General features: G+C 43.0%; 4 protein-coding genes across 4 annotated transcripts; 2 read left to right on the top strand and 2 right to left on the bottom strand.

The window, feature by feature from the left end:
* Window positions 1-3552: 3552 nt before the first annotated feature.
* On the bottom strand, window positions 3553-9505 carry LOC124467916 (claudin-3-like). Its single transcript, XM_047020427.1, has 2 exons — window positions 8722-9505; window positions 3553-5687 (listed from the first exon to the last, which is right to left on the bottom strand). The coding sequence occupies exons 1-2, from the start codon at window positions 9210-9212 to the stop codon at window positions 5033-5035; spliced, it is 1146 nt and encodes a 381-aa protein (XP_046876383.1). The 5' UTR covers window positions 9213-9505; the 3' UTR covers window positions 3553-5032.
* A 4872-nt stretch (window positions 9506-14377) lies between these two features.
* Window positions 14378-15603, top strand: LOC124467846 (claudin-4-like). The gene has a single exon (XM_047020322.1). The coding sequence runs from the start codon at window positions 14570-14572 to the stop codon at window positions 15227-15229; it is 660 nt and encodes a 219-aa protein (XP_046876278.1). The 5' UTR covers window positions 14378-14569; the 3' UTR covers window positions 15230-15603.
* Window positions 15604-17769: 2166 nt separating this feature from the next.
* On the top strand, window positions 17770-18826 carry LOC124467847 (claudin-4). The gene has a single exon (XM_047020323.1). The coding sequence runs from the start codon at window positions 17872-17874 to the stop codon at window positions 18505-18507; it is 636 nt and encodes a 211-aa protein (XP_046876279.1). The 5' UTR covers window positions 17770-17871; the 3' UTR covers window positions 18508-18826.
* A 280-nt stretch (window positions 18827-19106) lies between these two features.
* cldn29 (claudin 29) lies at window positions 19107-20403 on the bottom strand. The gene has a single exon (XM_047020324.1). The coding sequence runs from the start codon at window positions 20314-20316 to the stop codon at window positions 19687-19689; it is 630 nt and encodes a 209-aa protein (XP_046876280.1). The 5' UTR covers window positions 20317-20403; the 3' UTR covers window positions 19107-19686.
* Between the last annotated feature and the right edge of the window lie 535 nt (window positions 20404-20938).

The following is a 20938-nucleotide window of genomic DNA, read 5'->3' as shown; positions in this document are numbered from 1 at the left end:
CTCTTTGGTCAATTTTGACCAGTCCAGTTTTCTTGGGGGGCCAGCAACAAGGGTACACTCTCAACATTTAGCAGCATAGCAACTGGTATGTGATCAGTGGTGGCCGGCCCATAACACATCTCTATACTTTCCAGTGAGTCATGAGCATCGGCTGTGGTTACAATATGGTCTAGCCAGGAAGTTGTGTGCCACGTTTCACTTATATAGGTAAAACTTGTATCAGGCAATAACGCTTGATATAATTAATTTAGTTTCATTACAGAACTGCTGCAGATGTTGTGCGAATAAACGCTTATCTGACATGTCAGCATTAAAATCACCCATGACATAGACACAACATGAACTATTGTCCTCTATGAAGGACTGAATAAAAGCTAACCTGTTCTGAAATTCATCCTCATGGTCAGAGGATTCATATGGTGTGTACACATTTACAATAGTCAATTTATTTTCATTGTGATTAAACTCCAACCCAATAGCCCAGTCAACGTTAAGCCACACCACCTTTACCGTTGGGTCATATTTTATGTTCCACAGTATAGCTACACCACCAGCTATCCTCCCACAAACCATTCTCATGCTGAGATCGGTAGTGGACTCTCCAGCACCATGAAAGTTCTTGTGTAGGGAGTTCAATTTGTCCAGATCTTGCTTGGCCATCCAGGTTTCTTGAAGGCAGACAATGTCACTCTCGTCCAGCAATGTGTCCACCACCAAACGTCTTGATCTATCAGCAGCAGTATGTCCTACTCGGAGGCCACGAGCGTTGTAGGATACAATCCGCATTAATGATCTACCACGGACCCATCAGGGCAGCTGGCCGGTGTGTCTGTCTCCCTGGTCTCTACATATAGGCCTACATTCATCCCAGCATCATGACTGAGCTGAAGCTCGGTAACCTGAGAGCGGGGGGTATGCTCTGGTCGAGCTTTTTTGAAAGTATAGACCAAGGGTAATTACCACACCACAACTGTCCCACCATTACCCATAGGTGGCGCTACATTCCACGCCCTAAAGCACAAAGGCTTTCTGGAATGGATAGGCTAACCAAGCCCCCGCCCTTCACTCCTTGGGTTGAAATAAAGGCCCTTGTGGATCTTGATGGTATTATATTTCAGATTTGGTATCCCATTGGTAATTCTGCAGCATAGATTTTTCTATACAGTTCCAATTTGTCAAGAATATACATTTTTCAATGGTTCGCAATGTTTGGAGGAATCCGCCATTACTGCTTGCAGTTATATTTATCTATTATTATTGTGAATGTCTCATTTAGTCATAAAAAAGCTCAAATCTCTTGGGACAACCTGATAAGGAAGTGATTACACGGTGGTGGGATAGGAAGAGGACAGTTCTCATGTCCATGGAAAATCAGTGTGTCAGTGTGAAGCATTAGTATCCAACACTGCAGACTTGCTTTCAATGCCAGTCCTCAGGGCCGGCCTAAGGCATAAGCAAACTAAGCGGCTGCTTAGGGCCCCCGTGGCTACCAAAGGGCCCCCAAGAGCACATTAAATTACAGTTTAATGTAATTATTTTTTGTTTTTTATAAAAAGCGACTCAGAGGGGCTCCCAAATTAATTCTACTTAAGGCCCTATAAAGGCTTGGGCCGGCCCTGCCAGTCCTTCCTTGTTGTGTGCTCTTGAGAGCTGAGAATAACCTGTAAGAGTCCTATCTGGTCTCTTTCTGATGGATCAAAAACTTTTGCAGTAGTATGCAAACAAACACATTAGTTGGTTTGAATAAATCTTCTGTATGGTTTAGTTTAGGGTCAGACAGAATCTCTCTTGAGATTGTTAAATGTTATCTCACAAGTTCAGTCCAGAAGTACATACCACTTTATGGGTGTGTGTTTGTGTACTTATCTGTTTTTGTAAGCTACTACATCCATGTTAGTACAGTAATGTATGACTGCCAGGAGTGTGACTGATTAGACCTCTATCTGAAGATCTTTAGTTGAACAGTGAGGCTTCTCTTCATCACAACCACTATGAGAAGATGTTACCTAAGATAAGCCATCTTGCTTTCATTAATGACAGATTGTGATCTCATATCTGACACGTTTACAGTTGTAAGACACCTGAGGTGTTGGCATCTCACAACCACACAATCGTAGAAGTAAACAATTCTCTGGTGGCCTTAGTTGAATGCGGGTCATTGGATTATTAGACTAGTGTCCATATCAGTGGCTTGTTGGACTTTGCCTACTATTGAGCACCTTCTTATTGTGAAATCCGTCAGGCCAGCCAAAGGGAACTTGTGAGAAAATGTATTTTTCTTTCAATTATATATTTGTTTAACTAATGGCAAAGATAATGTGTCCAATCACTTTCCAATTCAGTTTTTCTGAGTATAATGCTGTGGTGATTAATAAGTATACAGAAAACAGTGAAAAACACATCAAGTGGGATGTGTCACAGTTTCCGTTTCTCATCCCTTTCTCCCGTAGAGGGAGGAGAGCCTCTATGACCCCCTCAGGTTTACTGTAAGATAAAGGTGTGGCAGTCCCTGTAACAGGGCTCCCATGGTGACCGTGTGTGTTCCATTGCAACCCATGGCGACTGACATTCATGAACACAGGAAAGGAATATATTAAGAACAAGCTTGAGGCCAGTGTGTGTGTGTGTAGAATTAAAGTGAAGGAGTGTAATTGGAAGATAAGGTTCCTCTCTGAGGTATTTCCCGATGAATATGAGGCAGTAGAACATGTTCCCTGGAGCTATCTCTACCAATATTGAATTTACATGGACATGGCTTTCTGGTAATGCCAGTTTCGGAAACAACCCCTACCTGAACTCATGTGGTTAAGTAAGTCAATGAAGCCACAGCCATTACCCCAGAGAAACCTGTGAGGGACAAAACATCTTGTACACCGTACACCATTATTTGACTTCATCTGTGTAGTAATTCGGGGTCAGATGGCTGAGCGGTTAGGGAATCGGGCTATTAATCAGAAGGTTGCCGGTCCGATTCCTGGCCTTGTGTAATGACGTTGTATCCTTGGGCAAGGCATTTCACCCTACTTGCCTCGGGGAGAATGTCCCTGTACTTACTGTATGTCGCTCAGGATAAGAGTGTCTGCTAAATTACTAAATGTAATGTAAATGTACTTTCTATGTACAGTAAATGTTATTTCCTCACGCTCTGCTTTACATAGGGAAGTTTAAACGAAATGACTCATCAGAACACAAAGGAGATACTCTGAAGCGGTATCACTTCTACAAAATATTTCTGAGGAAATGTGTGCATGACGTGCATGTGTGTACATATTCTTTTACATCCTGTTATCAGATTATTCAGTCATTCATGTGCATTCTTGTATTCCTTCCAAACCAAGCTTCTATGCTGTAGTGTTTGTATGTAACTCCTCCATATTTACTGTCATGTAGACGTTGAACTGCCAATACTGTACTTTGTTTTGAATGTTACTGGTTTTTGTTGTCTTGACTGAAAATCCAAGCCAGATCTAAATATGGATGCTTTCTCAGAACAACCCACATCCCATCCAAACACTCCACATAATCAGAAAACACTTCACACTAACAAAAGCATTGACCTTTAAATCTTTATTGTGATCTGGCTTGAAATAAAGACAACTGAATTGTGAACTATTGAATACCAAACCATAACAAAAGTATTGAAAAGGAGAGGAATTGAAATGGTAGTAATCCAATAAATAGTCAAGTGTTCATTTTGCTTTTGTACATTAAAAGTGTGAATGTGTAACATAAAATGCAATGACACACACATGCCCACATACACATACCATAGAAATACACCACACACACGCACACACACACACACACAAACAAACCCACACACAGATACACACATCCTACAAAGACACGCACGTCATACAAAGACAACCATACATAATCAAATGCACCTGTGAGGTACTATTGTAACTACCACTCCTCATTACCAAACAACTCCTTTGGTTCCATTGTTTGTGAGAGGTCTGGACTACCCCCTAAATTTCTCAAATTACTGTAGCAACACATTACTACACAATTGCAGTAGTCATCTATTCACAACTTATGGTGCACAAAAGCCCAACACAATTTACAGGAAAATGTATCACAAAAAAAACAGGAAAATGTGCTTCACAGACAGTAAACCACAATTGCATTTAAAAGTAAAAACAACAGAAAGTAAAACAATACCATCACCATAACAACACATTCAGTGCTTCACACAGCACATACTGCAGCCAGGTCCTAAGTAGAACAGTGAAACTGCAAAGAGGAAGAGGCATCTACAATGTCACGACCTGAGGCTTATCATCTTCAGTTTCTGTCCCTGCAAAATATATCCTAACCAAATACATACAACCAAATACATGCAAAGTACACAAACGGGTGCAGGTACACACACACACATACACACACATGTATACGCACACAATCACATAACCAAATCCATGTAAAAAAAATAAAAAGTGGTGCTTCCTTGCCATTATCAGCAAGACAGCAGAGTTTTAACTGAAAACATGTGTGAAACATCATACCATCCCGCCAAAAGCTACTAACGGCACAAAAGAAGCTCAAACATATGTCATGACTTAATACAACTTTAGGGTAGCAATAGTTTCTTCTCATATGTACATAAAACTAAAGGTTGAAGGCTTAACTAAAGCAACAAAAGCTTTTTTCTTTTTTCTTCTCTGTGTTTCACAATAGAGTTGAATTACAGTACAATCCTTATGATTATACATTTACATTTAGTCATTTAGCAGACGCTCTTATCCAGAGCCTTACAAGAAGCCTTTGCATTAACAGCTTCTACTAAAACAAATGTATAGCATTTGACACTACAACATTGACAATGAACATGCATGCACTCCCAAGGAAAAGCCAAGCAATTAACACAATACTCATCCCTTCATATCGGAGTCTAGTCAGGACCTTTCAGCCCTGTACGTCTTCTCAGACAGCAAATGCATGTGCAGTACAGAAATGCCTTTGTTTCCATCTTCTCCGCATCTTCTCTCCATCCCAACATCACGCTGGTGGGGGTGAAGCTGCCTTTCCTTCAGACGTAGTCCTTTCTGTCGTATCCCACCGCTCCCCCGCTCACGGTGCGGGGGGCAGAGTAGCCCATCCGAGGGGGTTTGTACCTCTTCTCACTGGGAGGGCAGGACGTGCACAGCAGGGCCCCCCCAATCAGGAGCAGGGCGGCGGACCCCCAGCCGATGTAGAGAGACGCCCCCAGCTCCCTTCTCTGGCCGTCGATCAGGAGGGGGTTGTAGAAGTCACGGATGACAGAGCTGGCTGACCAGGAAACAGGAATGAGGATCAGGATCCCGGCCAGGATGAAGAAAATCCCAGAGATGATCATCACTTTAGCTTTGGAGGCCTCGTCTTCGATGCAGTTGGTACACTTGGCCCCGACTATGGAGATGAGGACCCCAAGAACCCCGAGGATGATGGAGACGACGGTCATGGCTCTGGCTGCCTGCAGGTCCTGGGGCAAGGCCAGCATGGAGTCATAGATCTTACACTGCATCTGGCCTGTACTCTGGGTCACACAGTTCATCCACAGGCCTTCCCAGATCACTTGGGCGGTGATGATGTTGGATCCAATGAAGGCTGTGACCCTCCACATAGGCAGGGCACAGACTACGATGGCAATGATGAATCCTATGACTCCCAGGGCGATGCCCACAATCTCCAAGCCCATCGACATCCTGTGTGGATGGTTGTGTTTCCTTCACCAGCTTTTAATAAACTGAAATGTGAATTTAGATTGGATTTTGTACCAGCTTTTTTCACCCTGAGGTCTAGTATTGTTTCCTTCTTCCCGATGTCTAAGTAGGGAGTGGTGTTGCTCGGTGATGCTGCCACAGAAACAAAGATCCTTTATTGCCATGGGAGGCGAGGGAGGAGTTCCCCGATGATGATGTCAGAACAGGTATCTTGTGGATCTTCACAAAACAACACCTGCCCACGATGGCTTACAGGGTTAAGGGAAGTAGGGGGATGGGGTGAAAGGGGAGGAGAGGAGGAGGGAGGTTGAGTTTCACTGATGACATGACGCTATGATGATTTCAACCAGGAACAGAGGGAGACTGAGCTTAGCAGGTAAGGGTCTACAACTGGACACTGATATGTTTAGTATAGGAACTGCAGCCTTCACGTAACCTGATGTACAGCAGTTCCCTTACTATACATACACACCTGTGTTCAGTTTCTGACACCACCTGCTAAGTTCAGGGTTGCACCTTAGCACACTCCCACCCCCCGGCAAACAATGATGGGGATGGAGAGGCTTTGTTCACTCCCAGAGGCTGTAAACCAGAGAGCCCCCATGCCCCCTCCTTCTTGCATGCCCCTAGCAAGAAACAAGAGACAAACAGAAGCTTTAAGAGCAGGCCACTGTGATATGGTCAACAGTTTGTAGCCCTTTCTACATAGTTGGGTCGTTGACTACCTGTCACACACACACACAAACTGTTATAAGTTTCATGGACACATCCATGAACCTTAGACCGAGACCCATTTTCTTGTGGTCGTAAGGAAGTTTGTTTGGACCTATGCTTCCTGGTAATCAGGATCTTTAATAAGGGATTGGTGAAGGAAAACCTGAATAACTGCTCCCAGTGCAAATATGACCAGAGCTCACATGTCGCTCTGACTCCTTCAGCACACAGACTATTCAATCAGCTCAGTTTCGGTCGCATCCTACCTGTTAAAATGTGCACATACACAAGCCCCTTAGGTTATGAATATCCATAATAACTGTGAGATGGCCCTTAAAACTGTAACTTAGTAAACTAATTAAGTAAGTGCGGTTCAGATCCACACTTCAGGGTACTGCTTTATCAGTAATGGTACTAATACAATTGGGGGTTTTCAGAGAGATTCCTAACAGGGACAAATTAATGACGTCTTTGAAACCCTTTCCTCCTGAGATGAAGACCATACAGAGACCGTGCACCTGCCCAACCACAGAGGAGCTGCTTGACATTTCAAATGAGGAAGATGCTATCAGCATCCATACCAGCCAATCTGTCATCGGACAGATTGAGCTGTGACCAGCAGGCCCTAATCTCAAATGACCCCAGAACTTTCTACTCAATACGAATAACAACTTTTCCTGTCTTTATTTTGTTCACAGAAATAATCCTCTGACGTAATACCAACTGGAAATCTACCCACCACCGAAACGGTGCAGCTCTGTATGCAAATGTGTAGAATTGATGGATCAAAATCTTTGTTTTCCTTCCATTCTGTTCAGCTGTTCTGCTTTACTTTTTTTTACTTCAGCTGTTTGAGTTCCTCAGGAACCCTAACCCTATGTATGTCATGAAAATAGGAGAAAACAATTCCACTAATTAACTACAACAGTATTCAATGGGCAAACCATTTTTCATAATTATGCTGTAATTCTGCAGATTTTTCCAGCCTCTGATGTTGATAGCTTCTGTGTGCTAAACCAGGTTTCCTAAATGTGTTTTATTTCCAAGCCCTTGTCTGTCAGTGTCAATTTGAAGGGTATTTTTGTGTCATGTTATGTCATCTAGAAAGTAAAATGTCATAAGATAGTATTTTTCAATACACTGTATATATACTATATATACAGTTATACAGTGTATATACTGTAAACAAGCTAGTGTAAGCAGAATGGACTTTTTGGGGGAAAACAACATTAATTAATTACATGACAATTACACGTGTATTTTAAATGTTTATTATAAACACTGATCAGACACTATTTTAATCCATCAATGGTACATTTTTTTTAAGTTGCATACATCATCTAAAACTCTGGAAATCAGGTATATGCAGTATTATACAATGACAATATAGTGAAAAGCAAACGTCATCAAAGCAATGTTAATACAGTTCAAACTTTGAAATAAAACGTTACACCTGGTAGTAAAACTGATTTGTTATCTACAACAAACTGATACTCCCAAACCAAACAGTTCTGGTCAGATGCACTTTGCCCCTCATATTATTGGTATGCTTCACCTACAGTCTGACCTTACAAGGATGCACCAAAATACATCAAAGCAATTAGTGTTGTCCATTGTAAAAAAAAAAAGAAAAAAGAAGCAGACTTTGAAAACTGTTTAGACACAATAATACGCTGTCTTTTTTTACAAAGTGAATTGTGTCGGAGTGCGTCAAGTAGCTGCATAAGAATGATGCACAAAATAAACTAAATGATACACCATATATACAGCACCATAAAAGGCCTCAGTTTTAAGATACATTCAATTGATCAACTACATTTCAATTAAAAGTATTGCATATGTGTCACACAGGGCTGCTCATATATTCATGTATATGGCACAAAAAAATATTATATTTCACAAAGCATGAAATAAAACATGTTTCTCATTTAAAAGGGCAGTTAAACAGACTGTGAATGAGAGTAAACCTGATTCAGAGTTTTTGGTTAGTATCCTGTCCTATTCCTCTGGTCATTGGAGGTAGAAACCTGCCTTTTTCTATTCTTAGTTCAGCCCAAATGCGTACTGTGATCTCTGCTTGGCCCTTCTGCTTATCCCCATCCTGTCCAATGGGAGACCTTCTCACACATAGTCTCTCCTGTTGTATGAGCTGGGGGCCACTGACCTGGCAACTCCGGAATATGCCATTTGACTCTGGGGGGGTTTGGTGTATCTGGTGGGTTTATCCTCCTGGGGAGGACAACTGCAACAGAGGATGGACCCCCCGACCAGTAGCAATGCGGCTGCTGCCCACCCCAAATACAATGCGGCGCCGATCTCCATTTTCTGCGACGAGTGAATGATGGGGCTGTAGAACTCGCTGATGATGGTGTGGGCAGACCAGGACACAGGGACCAGTTGAGACAGAGCGGCCAGAATGAAGGCAACGCCGGAGGCCAACATCACCCTGGCTTTCATACCTTCCTCCTCAATACAGTTGGTGCACTTGGCCGCCACCATGGCAACCAAGAGAGCCAACACCCCCACAATGATGGAGACCACCGAGAGAGCTCTGGCTGCCTGCAGGTCCTGGGGCAAGGCCAACATGGAGTCGTAGATCTTACACTGCATCTGGCCCGTACTCTGGACCACGCAACTCATCCACAGACCCTCCCAGTAGACCTGAGCGGTGACAATGTTGGCCCCTATGAAAGCGGAAACCCGCCACATTGGCAGAGCGCAGCTGACCACGCTCAGCACCCAGCCCAGCACCGACAGGAGGACACCGACCAGCTCCAGAGCGAACGACGCCATGGCACACTCTCACGCACGGCTCTCAGGATGGCCTGCTACTTCTCTTCTCTCGGCCTCTGGGTCAGCAGCACCTCTTCCTTGTTGTTCTCTGGTCTCCTCGATGATCCTTTCCTGTCCTTTTTCGGCTTCCCACTCCGGATAAGCGTCCTTCCTTCTCTCACTCGAACCTGTTCTCTGTCAGTTTCTTGTCCGCACGCCCCTCCTCACATCTATCTCTTTCCCTTCTCTTCTTGTACAGTGTAGCACTTCGCTTGACAGTGTTGTCGGACTCCCTGTGTGTTCGTGCTCACTTGTAGATTTTCCTTTTCACTCTTATCTTTATGCTTTCTATTGCTAAGTCGTCATGCCCACCTACAAGGGATGACATCAGACGCTGCAGTAGGCCAATCAGGTGTGTCCTGGGCATCGTCCTCATTTGTTGCCAGCGTGTGTTTAAGTGTTTAAGTGTGTGTGTGTTTAAGAGAGCGATAGCGAGACAGAGAAATGGGTGTGAATCTCTCATATGAAAAAGGTTTTATGGTTTACTGTTAGGTTCATAGTAGCACAGTCAGGCTCCCTCCTTTATATTGGTGTTGCAGGGTAATGAATGGCTAAGGCAGAGCTTGTTGTGTGGTTGATTGGTAACCATGTGAGGAGCAGAGGTGGGGGGGTGGTGCTCACAGATAGAATGAGTTAATGTGTACATGGGTGTTTGTGTATAAAAGTAGGTAACTGACTTTTTAAGGGAAACTGTAGTTTGCAGAGATGAAATGTTCAGTTCAAGGTTAGTTTCACATGCATTCTGAGGAGATACAAATGGTCTCCGGTGGAGGCCGGTCACGTTCTGTGTGCTGGGGCCTGTGGTAACACATGGACTGGTTGAAATCAAACCAATACACATCCTCACCTTAATCAGTTTCTACTGTATTTTGTACATAACCTATTTAAACATAAGTGGAATCTCTCTTCTCAAAAATATGTACTTTGTTCAGATCTCATGTATCTAATTCAAGGGTGACTTTGTGTAGTTGTTTCTATCAAGGTCGAGATTAGTGTTTGAAGAAGTGAAGGGTGGAGCGGAAAGGGGTGAAGAGGCGGAGGGGTGGGTGTTGAGAAATGGACGGGTGGGGTGTGGAGGAGGGGTGAGGGCTGGTGGGAGGAGTGACTGAGTGTTACATTTATACCGATGTTTAGGCAGGTCAAAATTGGAACAGCTAACTATCCAATGAGTTATGACTGTTGGCATAATTATTATTATGGCAACTCTGTTGGCCTAATACCTAGAGCAGAGAGAACATAAAGTTTTTGTCTGGAGGCCCTAAGCACTGCTTGTCCAGAGACAAGCACAAATTGTACAGTAAATACCTACCCAAATACAAAGAAATTTGATTTATGACGACCCAAAATGCTGACCAACTGGCTATCAAAATAGTTGTTTTGGTCTTCCATGTCCAGTGAAGCAAAAAAAAACCTGCGCTATCATACTTCAAATCCAATGCACTTCTTATCTTATTTGCACATGCACGTTATCACATTTTGACACAGCAATGGACAAGCAAACAAACTATTTAATAATGTAAACATAACATGTTATTAATAATTGATCATCTCAGATACTGAATGTGGTTTGGATAGGTTTCAATCAGTTAAGCCTAATAGAATATGATCAATTCCCCTAATTGTTTGCCCAATAAAATAAGATGTGGGTTTTTAACCCTCTTCAAAATAAAATATACATTATATTTATATATTTCACATCTGAAAATAAGACGAAAGTTGTTATTTTACTGTTTAACTCAGAAATAAAGATAGCCGCAGGAAAAGTGCTGCACCTTCTCATTATCAATGTTGTATCCATTTATTGATCGACCAGGACAATTTCAACGTGTTTGCAAAGTCCTTTATGAGGTTTCAGGAGACAGACTGAACTGGTACACACAGGCGGTTGATTAACAAGTTTCAGTTGAGTTAGCAGATAGATTATCGGCATTCTTTCACATTACATCTGTTTGCACGTATACTTCCCTGTGAGTTCAGAGTGCAGCCAATGTCCTTTTAAAGAAGAGCACACATAAAAGGTATGGCATCATAAACCTAAATTTAGAGAGACCAGATGAACTTTACAAGAGAGTAAAAATAAATTGGGTTCAAGGGAATTATTTTCCTTCATGAATTTTGGATTTTCAAACTTGGCTTGCCAACAAACTATGCATGCTTACTATATATTTGCATTAAACTTTGTTATTTCATACAAGTTATCTTTGAGCAGCTAGCATGTTCCTGTAGCTATCTTTAGTAGGTCAGACCACTGGTTGGCAGATCCATTCTAGGTGCCCCACGAACTATGAGATATCCGTTGAAATGGAGGACTTGTATTTTATGTTCCCATAAGATTTATGGACACATAAAAGTGCCTCAAAGTCTCACCCACTGACTGGACTTGGCAAAGCCTTGAAAACCCCCCCATCCCTCATGTGGACCTAGCCTTGGGGCCTCTACAAATGCTGCCTTTGTGCAAGCTGTGTAACTTTTTTGTTGCCATGGCTAACTGGATGTGACGTGCACGTTTCTCCAGCAGTTTGCACATTTGTGCTAAGGCTTTATTAAGAAGAGTTTTTGATAACTGATAAAACTCAAACATCCTTTGCTTCCTTTGGTTCTTGAAGCCATATGCTCAAACCATTCATAGTTATGAGCAGTCAAGCAAGATTACTTGACTGGGGTTCATTTCAGAACATATATTCACATTTCCTTCTTTGAGCATAGTCTGAAACCAACAGATGTCAATGCCTGAGTATTACAAACACACATACAAACAGCTGCACTTACATACACACACACACCATACATCTAAGAGACTGAGAGAAACAGAGCACTCACAATATAATGTTCTCATGTTGGCCAACTCAAACATTTTAAAACAAATTGACAAATCAGTAAGATGCTGCCTCCCTTTGGATACATGAGAGAACTGCAGATACTTCAAAGTCTTCCTGTTTTGTCAGATTTAGACTTGAAAGGTTAACTTTAGAAGTGAGTAGACTGTCCGAGGGACCAGACCTCCCACTATCTGACCCAGCAAGGGGTCGTTGCCTGTTTACCTCTCTGGTCAACAAACCCTGTCTGTTCTGTTCTGTTCTCACAATCTGACTACAACTGTCCTTCAGAACACACACAAAGGATGCATTCACTCTCAAGCTAACCTGTATTTCTCTCTCTCTCTTCTCCTTAAAGTGAACAAATTGTATTTGTACTCTGTGAGTCTTTTGTGGCTGTCAGTGGGCCAATAGTTGGATAGAACTATGAATAGAAGTATTCAAAAGCCCATTTCCTCCTCTTTGACTCGTCAGACTACCACAGATCTCGTTGGGATGGGTTGTTTAAATTATGATAATAAAATAACGGCTAAATTCAAAAATCCCACATAGTACCTGTCTTCTCAGGTTCTGTAGTGAGGTGTGACTACTGCTTCAATAGTGTGGAGACACCCACTGAGGAACAGGTTTGACTGGTTTAGTCAGGTGCATGTGTCTAACCTACAACCAAAGTAGGAACCAAGTCTCTGTGGGAACAGTCCTCTCCGATTAGATCTTTGTTACAATGATTTAGAGCGTCCTTGGAACAGAGGTTCCATTGAATAATGTGAGAAAAGTAATTGTCAAATTGTCAAGTAATTGTTGAAATCTAGTACTCTCTCTAATAATCGTATTTAACGTTCCGATGAAATATGTTATACTTTGCTCTCAGCTTGTTTAGAGCCAATATTGTTTAAACCATAGATAGAAAGGTTTCAGTCCTCTGTAACAACTCAGATTTGCCAATCTGAATTTTTACCAGCAGTGAGCTCAGAATGTCCAGTGAATGTGGGCGTTTCTGGAACAACCGTTACTATGTTTCACTGCTTCAAGTGGATACGGTTCATGGGGAGGATAATTTCTGGGATGTTCTTTTGACAGGGTAGTGCCCTTTACCTCATCCATATCTTGTTGATTGCCTCTACTACTTGGCCCATCTCAGCTACCAGCTGGATGAAGATATTGTGAGTCAGCCACCTCACCACTGGCCACAGAAACTACAGGAGTACAGCTGCTTTGTTTAGAGAATATGACACATCCTATAACACCTGTCACAAAGCTAAGGCCTCAGTTTACTTTGTGCTTATGAAAAAACGTTATTATGACTTTCATACAGAAAGCAGTTGGTGTACTCTACAATGGGCCAAAAAGGCAAAACAATTACATAACAGTTGTCAGATCAAAGCAGAAGAAACTGAGATGTGTTTTGCAGCTAACATAACAAAAGTTTCCATGACAAATATATTTGTTTTTACTTTCACTAAGTATACCTGGGTATAACATAATCTTCTCTCTGAAGATAGATGCTAATGACCAAAGAACAAACTAACAATGGTCATTGTTCTTTTAAAAGACCAGATAAGGTTCAATAATATAGATACTTCCTCTCTTTCATCAGCTCCATTTTGAAGGTGGCCATGATCGCTCTCAACATGGACCTTTAGTTAAACATTGGCTAAAATATTTTGTTATCCAGTCTCTTTGCATAAAACTGTGGATAACATACTACATTGTATCTGTCCTGTCACAAAAAATCTAGGTTTTCAACTTTTATTTTGCTGGGTTTTGATTGATAATATTCCACAAGCATGTGTAACCATTATTCTAATACAGTCCCTAATGAGCATAGGGAAATTGTGCATCACTGTGACAAAAGTGCGACACATGACATCACAAAGGAAGTGACCATATTTGGCATGATATGGTAGTCGTCTGAGTCACTGGAATTTGGAAGACAGTTTCTGCTAGTCTAACCCCCAACCCTCCAACCCCCTCCCCCCAACTGGGACAAACCAGATGGGGGAGGGGCAGGGAGAGGTAGATTAAAGAGGAGAGTAACGTTACCTTTATAAATTACATTATGAAAAAACATTGTTTATCTGAAAGGAGAACGTACTCATTCGATGTGTTACAAAAGCTAAAAAGTACGTGAAAATGCCTTGTCCTGTTCATGAATAATATGACTGAGGGTGACAGGTGGGGGAGGGTGAGCGAGAAGGAGGCAGAGGCAGAGGCAGGGAGGGGTGATACTTGACTAGCAGGTTGGTGATGGTGAGGTGTTTTTCCTCAAAGTCCCTCCCCTTATCAGAAGAGGCCATAAGTACCTGCTCTATTAGTCCTCCCCCATTTGTAGACAGACAAGAGAAGCAAGCACATCCACAAAAGTACAAAGTTTCTGCTCAGAGTGTGGGAGACAAAGAACTGCCAGGCCTACGTCACAAGAGAGAAAGAGAGAGAAGATAAAGGACACAGACCGACTGGACTTGATTTGAACTAAAACAAAGAAACAACAACTAATCTAAGATGGTGTCCGCTGGGATGCAGATGCTGGGTACAGCCCTGGGGCTCATAGGCTGGATTGGAGCCATAGTAGTGTGCGCCATGCCCATGTGGCGAGTCTCAGCCTTCATCGGCAGCAACATTGTCACCTCGCAGACCATCTGGGAAGGTATCTGGATGAACTGTGTGGTGCAGAGCACAGGCCAGATGCAGTGCAAAATCTACGACTCCATGCTGGCCCTCAGCTCTGACCTCCAGGCGGCGAGAGCCCTGACCATCCTCTCCATCGTGGTGGGCATCATGGGCATCCTGCTGTCCGTGGCCGGAGGGAAGTGCACCAACTGCGTTGAGGACGAGGCGTCCAAGGCTAAAGTGGGCGTGGCCTCCGGGGTGACGTTCATTGTGGCCGGGGTGCTCTGTCTGATCCCCGTCTGCTGGACAGCCAACACCGTCATCCAGGACTTCTACAACCCGCTCCTGGTCAGCTCCCAGAAGAGAGAGCTCGGGGCCGCGCTCTACATTGGGTGGGGGGCCGCCGCGCTCATGCTCATCGGAGGGGGCCTGCTGTGCTGCAACTGCCCTCCCAAAGAGGATAAGTCCTACAACGCCAGATATAAGGCGGCTCCCAGGGCAGGACCCAGGTCTGAGAGCTCAGCACCTGCATCTGGAAAGGACTATGTGTGAACGGATCAAGACTACTGAGGTCTGTCTTTGTGTACAGCTGAGATCAGGCAGAACTGTGTATTGAGGCCGTCAAACCCAACACTGCTTGATAGGGGGATGTGTTTTTTAGAGGAGCTTTGCAATGAAAAACTCTGAGTTTGTGGGTTGAGTTAAAGTTACAGAAGCCACGCCTGAAAAAAAAGAACCGAATGTTTTGTCTTCAGTTATGTACTGGTATATTATTATATTTGACATTTTGTATGGTGTGTATGTAAATACATGTTTCTGTGTTTTGTACTTTTCACTGTTTATCCTAAATGTGTAATCTTACCTTATGAGGACTGTTTTCTTTTTACAACACACAACTATTAATTAATAAATACTTTTTATTTTTATATGTGGATGCGTTTGTGATTCCATTTGAAAATGTTTATGAATATCAATTCTTTGAGATTGTTTAGTAAGAGAATCGAATCCCCAACTGTATCAACATGACCAGATACTGTCGTGTAATAGGATTTTATAAGAAACCAAGGCCCTGTTTGCCATAAGTGCATGAGAACTTGAGAGGGATCAATTTTCTTTTCTTCCAGATCAGGTCTAGGTGTGGCAGTGCACTGGAGCAACGGCTCGTTTCTTGGCTTCAAACCGGTTTGGGTACAAAACGATGACCAATAGAGGTGTTTTGAATTGCACCATATTGCATACTGGAGACAGCATATAGTTGCTGTTATGTAGAATGTAAATGCAGTAAATTAGACATTTGTTTATGGTTGGTTTGAAATGTTGTACACACCTTTCATTTGGCTGTGGCAGATACTATATGTGTTCACACAGTGTGAACAAAAAATATTCAACAAAACATTGCAAAAGACGCAAACTAAATAAATTAAAACAAAGTTACTGACCCGTACAGATGTCCATTGTTAAGAAGCCTTATGTCGGTTGGACAATCGGGATGTGTGGGATTCACCGTCATGTAGATGACGATTTATAGGCCACTTATACAGAACATGAACTGGCCCGAAGTATACTAGTGAAATCAACACTACTGAAATTACGCTCAGTGTCAACTGTCAATCTCAACCGTTTATTTAAACAACTATAAAAGGATTGGAATGAGCAACCATGCAAGAATGCAACTAATTAAGGTTTACTGTGTCTGTTCCTTTTCTTTTCACTGTGGGGAACTTGTTATTTGTCTCAAAACAGGTAGGGTGTAGGCCTACTAAGACTAAAATCCACAACAACACAAATTCTCTGACATTCACTGATTCACTTGGCCCCGGGGGGGTGTTTCCATTATTTGAACTGAACAGGTAGGAGCAAAAGCAGGCCTGCCCCTGAACACGTGCACACGTTAAGGTGCTCAAATGAGGTTAGCTCCTTAGTTGTCGTATTTTGCCCCCTGCAGCACAAAAATGGTACAGCTGACGCTTCTAACTATTAACCTCCGTTTGTGCTAACATAGAGTTCCATAGGCTAATGAGATGTATGTTTTTGATGCCTTTTAAGCAGCATTGTATGTGTTTGTGTTCTGTTTTTGCACTTGTGCTGTGTGTGCGGGTGTTTCTAATAGACCCTGAGCAGAACCCTAAGTCAGAGAACAATGTTGATATTCTCTCAGTTTATGCCACAGCGAACAATAACCCGAGAGAGAAAAAAAGGCATATTCAATGTCCAGTGGCGGTTCTAGACACATTTTACTGCGGGGGCCAAGGGGGGGGGGGGGGGGGGGGGGGGGGGGGGGGGGGGGGGGGGGGGGGGGGCAGTGTTTATTCAGAGGGGCACATAAAAAAACGGAAACAAATGATATTTAAACATTAAATACAAAATTTAGCTTTACATTAAAATCATATCATCGGTTCTGGCTCTCACTCTTCCAGCTCCTCAGCTCTCTCAATACCTTGATATGTTTCTCTCACTTTTTTATTTACTGGGGCAAAAAGGGCTGCAATGTCCCTTCCTCCTTTAAAAACCCTGTAAGACCCGATTTACAATTTCAACATCACCTTTAGCTCTCCAAAAAAAACATTTGCATATAATATTTTTTTTGAACAACCACATTTACATAACCAATGGGTCCTATTGTCTTGCATTGCAATGCTATTGGATACATTTGGTCTTAAAAAAAAAATAAAAAATATTAAAGAGCTAAAGGTGACATTGTAATTTTACAACAAGGGGTCTTACAGGGTTAATTAATGATGACACCTAGAAAGAAAAAAAATGTGTAAAAAAAAAAAGGGGGTCAGCTCAGGGGGGCCACAGGGGGGCCCAGGGAAATGTTTATAGGGGCACTGGCCCCTGTAGGCCCCCATGTAGAACCGCCCCTGCCAATATCAGCTTTCCCCTCTTTGTTTAGGAGTACAGAAACCCCACCCTCAAAAGTCTGCAGCTCTATAACAAGATATCTCAGCCACAAACCCTCAGGATCCCAACCCAGGAGGAATAACCTCTATCAGTCCAGTCTGACGGAAAAGGAACAAACGCCAGCCTCCATCTGTTGTCTGTGTGAGAGACTGAGAAAACTTCAGAAGTTGTCTTGACTGAAGTCTACTCGGTCCACAAACACGATTGTTCATAATTGTCTGTGAGGTGGAGAAACGAGCAGGTGCCCTAAACAATTTACTCGTCTCTGAGCAGCAACAGCAAGGATCAGCATGGCATCCCAGGGCCTTCAGATCATGGGTGTCCTTCTAGCCTTGGTCGGCTGGCTGGGCACCATCATCACCTGCGCCATGCCAATGTGGAGAGTCACTGCCTTCGTAGGAGCCAACATAGTCACCGCCCAGGTGATCTGGGAAGGTCTGTGGATGAACTGTGTGGTCCAGAGCACAGGCCAGATGCAGTGTAAGATATACGACTCCATGTTGGCCCTGCCTCAGGACCTTCAGGCAGCCAGAGCCATGGTTATCATCTCAGTGATGGTTGGAGTGTTTGGAGTCTTGATGGCTATCGCCGGAGGGAAGTGCACCAATTGTATAGAGGACGAGAGCACCAAAGCCAAAGCCTGTATTGTCTCCGGGGTCATCTTCATCATCGGTGCTTTCCTCATCATCATCCCCGTGTCATGGTCTGCCCACGCGGTCATTCGAGACTTCTACAACCCTTTGTTGATAGAGGCTCAGAGGAGAGAGCTGGGCGCAGCGCTCTATATAGGGTGGGGGTCCGCAGAACTCCTGCTGCTGGGAGGGGGGCTGCTATGCCAGACCTGCCCCCCCAAGGAAAACCAAACATACGGAGGAACCAAATTTGCCCCGGTTAGAGCAGCCTCCTTTCCCATGAACTATGTTTGAGTGAGTCTATATGGATTACAGATCCTGGCATGTTCAATGTAATCTGTGGAGAGGTACATGTACTAACTGCACTGCTCATAAAGTTCTTCTCAAAGTGCACAACAGTATTTGATGTGCCACTCATTGATTAATAGTGGGGGATGTTGTAGATTTGCAGTTAATGATTTGACTGTTCCAACTGTTCCAACCCATGAAATGCATTGTTTGACAAATAGGATGTGACTTATGAAATATACCAACTAACCCAAATATATGCTCTTAAATAATCACACTTTCGATTAAAACAATTAGGGTTTTCTCAAATTTACTGTGAAAAATAATCATGATAGGCCTAACTAAATCGTGTGAATGAATCCTTTTCATGTTCCTGGTATACTGAAGATATTTGCCAATACATGTATTTTCTGCACGAATCTGCTGTTTGATTGGAATGTCAATAAATAATGGTGAACACGTCTAGGCTTTTGCTATTGTAGATGTTTTATTCTGCAAACTATTTGGGCTGAAGTTGTGTTTCTGTTATTCAGTTGAAAAAAGAAAGTTGCTCTTCTTCAGAAGAAGTTTTCTTAACCGTTGGGCTCTTGACTCAGTTAAGCCAAGTGACCAAACTATAATTTCAAGTCTCTGCCTTGAATAAAACAGATGTCACATTCTGAGACAACACAGTCCGTCGCATGGAAACATGTTGCCGAGAAATGCATTTAGTCTCCACAGTGCGCATCTGTTATGCAAATATGATATTTGCGGTCGGTCAGGTAACTTGCTTGCCATCACAACCTTTGTTGTCACCAAACATGTTCGTGCTTGCCTTAATGTGCTTACCATATAAAATGTTATGTGGCTTACTCATGTTTTTGAGATTGACAACTCTGTCCATACGGTATTTTCACTGTATAAGGAACACATAGAAAACGATGTTCTTATAAAAGGCTGATCATAGGCTTTATTTAGTATAAAAATAAACGATGGTTAACACAAGCGCCTAAGTGTTTAAGTTGTCTGAAGTGCTACTGTTGCCCAAAACTAAGATTCCAGAGAAAAGAAAAACAGAACTAGCTCAGTTTTTTTCAGAAAATGTTACGGCTAGTGAAAAAAAACATTTCGCATAACATTCACATGGGATGCAAAACATTTAAAACATGATTTATCAATTCGTAAAAAATTAAGACAAAGAGAAAATCACACAAATTCTTTCCCTGACGCAGTGGACTTCGGTGCAGTGTACTTTGCTCCATAACGGTCCCCCTTCGATGGGCATTGACAGCACAGAAGCGCGCCTCCGATAAGCAGCATTGCGGATGCACCCCATCCTATATACAGGGACGCACCGAGCTCTCTCCTTTGCACGTCTGGGATCATGGGGTTGTAGAAGTCCTTTATGATAGCATTGGCAGGCAGGCACACCGTGACTAGGCACAATGACCCACTCACGATGAAGAAAACACCCGCGGAGATAACGACCCGGGCCTTGGCGACTTGATCCCCAATGCAGGTGGTGCATTTACCCCCGACAACCGACAGTAGCACGCCGAACAGAGAGACCAGAATAGCAATGACCACCATGGCCCGGGAAGCCTGTAGGTCCGGAGGCAAAGCTAGGAGAGAGTCATAGACTTTACACTGCATCTGCCCCGTGCTCTGCACTACGCACGTCATCCAGAGTCCTTCCCAGATGGTCTGCGCCACCACTATATTGTTGCCGATGAACGCTGATACTTTCCACATGGGTAGGATGCAAATAAGGATGTTTCCAATCCAGCCGAGAACTGCAAGTGCGACTCCCAGAATCTGCAGCCCTAAAGATGCCATCGCTGTCTAACTGCTGCCCCGGTCTTTTGATTTCAGCCTTCAAGAGCGCGCAGAATAAGGCCCCATGCGCTGGATAGCTTTATAAAGTCAACCCCCTGTAAGCCCCCTTCAGGAATGCTTTTTGACTTCGTTACTAGGAGATCACATCCATCAAGTTTCCCATAAACCTCCCACAACCCCCGGATTTCACACTGACAGCTGTGATCTATGGTGAAATCCAACAAAGAAGCACTGGAATGTGCAAGGCTCATGTCCAGATAAAAATGTAGCCTAGTTGCAACAGTTACTAGCCTTCATTCTGTGTTTTCACTCTTTTTAGTTTAGAACTTGTTTATGTGGCTAATATGGAACACAGTTGTGCTCACTGTTCGACAAATTTGACTTAAAATCATGATTGGATTTCCACAATAGTGCCACAAACTCCGCTAATTGTGTTCTAAACCGGCAATCAGCATGTTGATTGTTGGAACATGTGTGGGACCATTAATAGTTCCATTTTGTTTCCCAACAAAATGTCCATTCATTAGGCCTTATTTATGACATGTGATAGCCTATTAAGTACCCCTACTATTGTGTAGCCAATAAGTTGTAAAAAGCGTGTAACTGCGCTTTGTCTCATGTC

Source organism: Hypomesus transpacificus, chromosome 5 (assembly GCF_021917145.1).
Source record: "Hypomesus transpacificus isolate Combined female chromosome 5, fHypTra1, whole genome shotgun sequence".
Taxonomy (NCBI): domain Eukaryota; kingdom Metazoa; phylum Chordata; class Actinopteri; order Osmeriformes; family Osmeridae; genus Hypomesus; species Hypomesus transpacificus.
The sequence above is the reverse complement of the archived record's forward strand: the minus strand, read 5'-3'. Positions and strand labels throughout refer to the sequence as shown.

What these genes read in the sequence shown, in the direction of transcription:
- LOC124467916 (XM_047020427.1), bottom strand. Translation starts at nt 9,212, where the DNA reads ATGGCGTCGTTCGCTCTGGAGCTGGTCGGTGTCCTCCTGTCGGTGCTG. An exon ending in ATGGAGATCGGCGCCGCATT is followed by an intron (nt 5,688 to 8,721) that starts GTATTTGGGGTG and finishes CCATCCACACAG; the next exon opens with GATGTCGATGGGCTTGGAGA.
- LOC124467846 (XM_047020322.1), top strand. Translation starts at nt 14,570, where the DNA reads ATGGTGTCCGCTGGGATGCAGATGCTGGGTACAGCCCTGGGGCTCATA.
- LOC124467847 (XM_047020323.1), top strand. Translation starts at nt 17,872, where the DNA reads ATGGCATCCCAGGGCCTTCAGATCATGGGTGTCCTTCTAGCCTTGGTC.
- cldn29 (XM_047020324.1), bottom strand. Translation starts at nt 20,316, where the DNA reads ATGGCATCTTTAGGGCTGCAGATTCTGGGAGTCGCACTTGCAGTTCTC.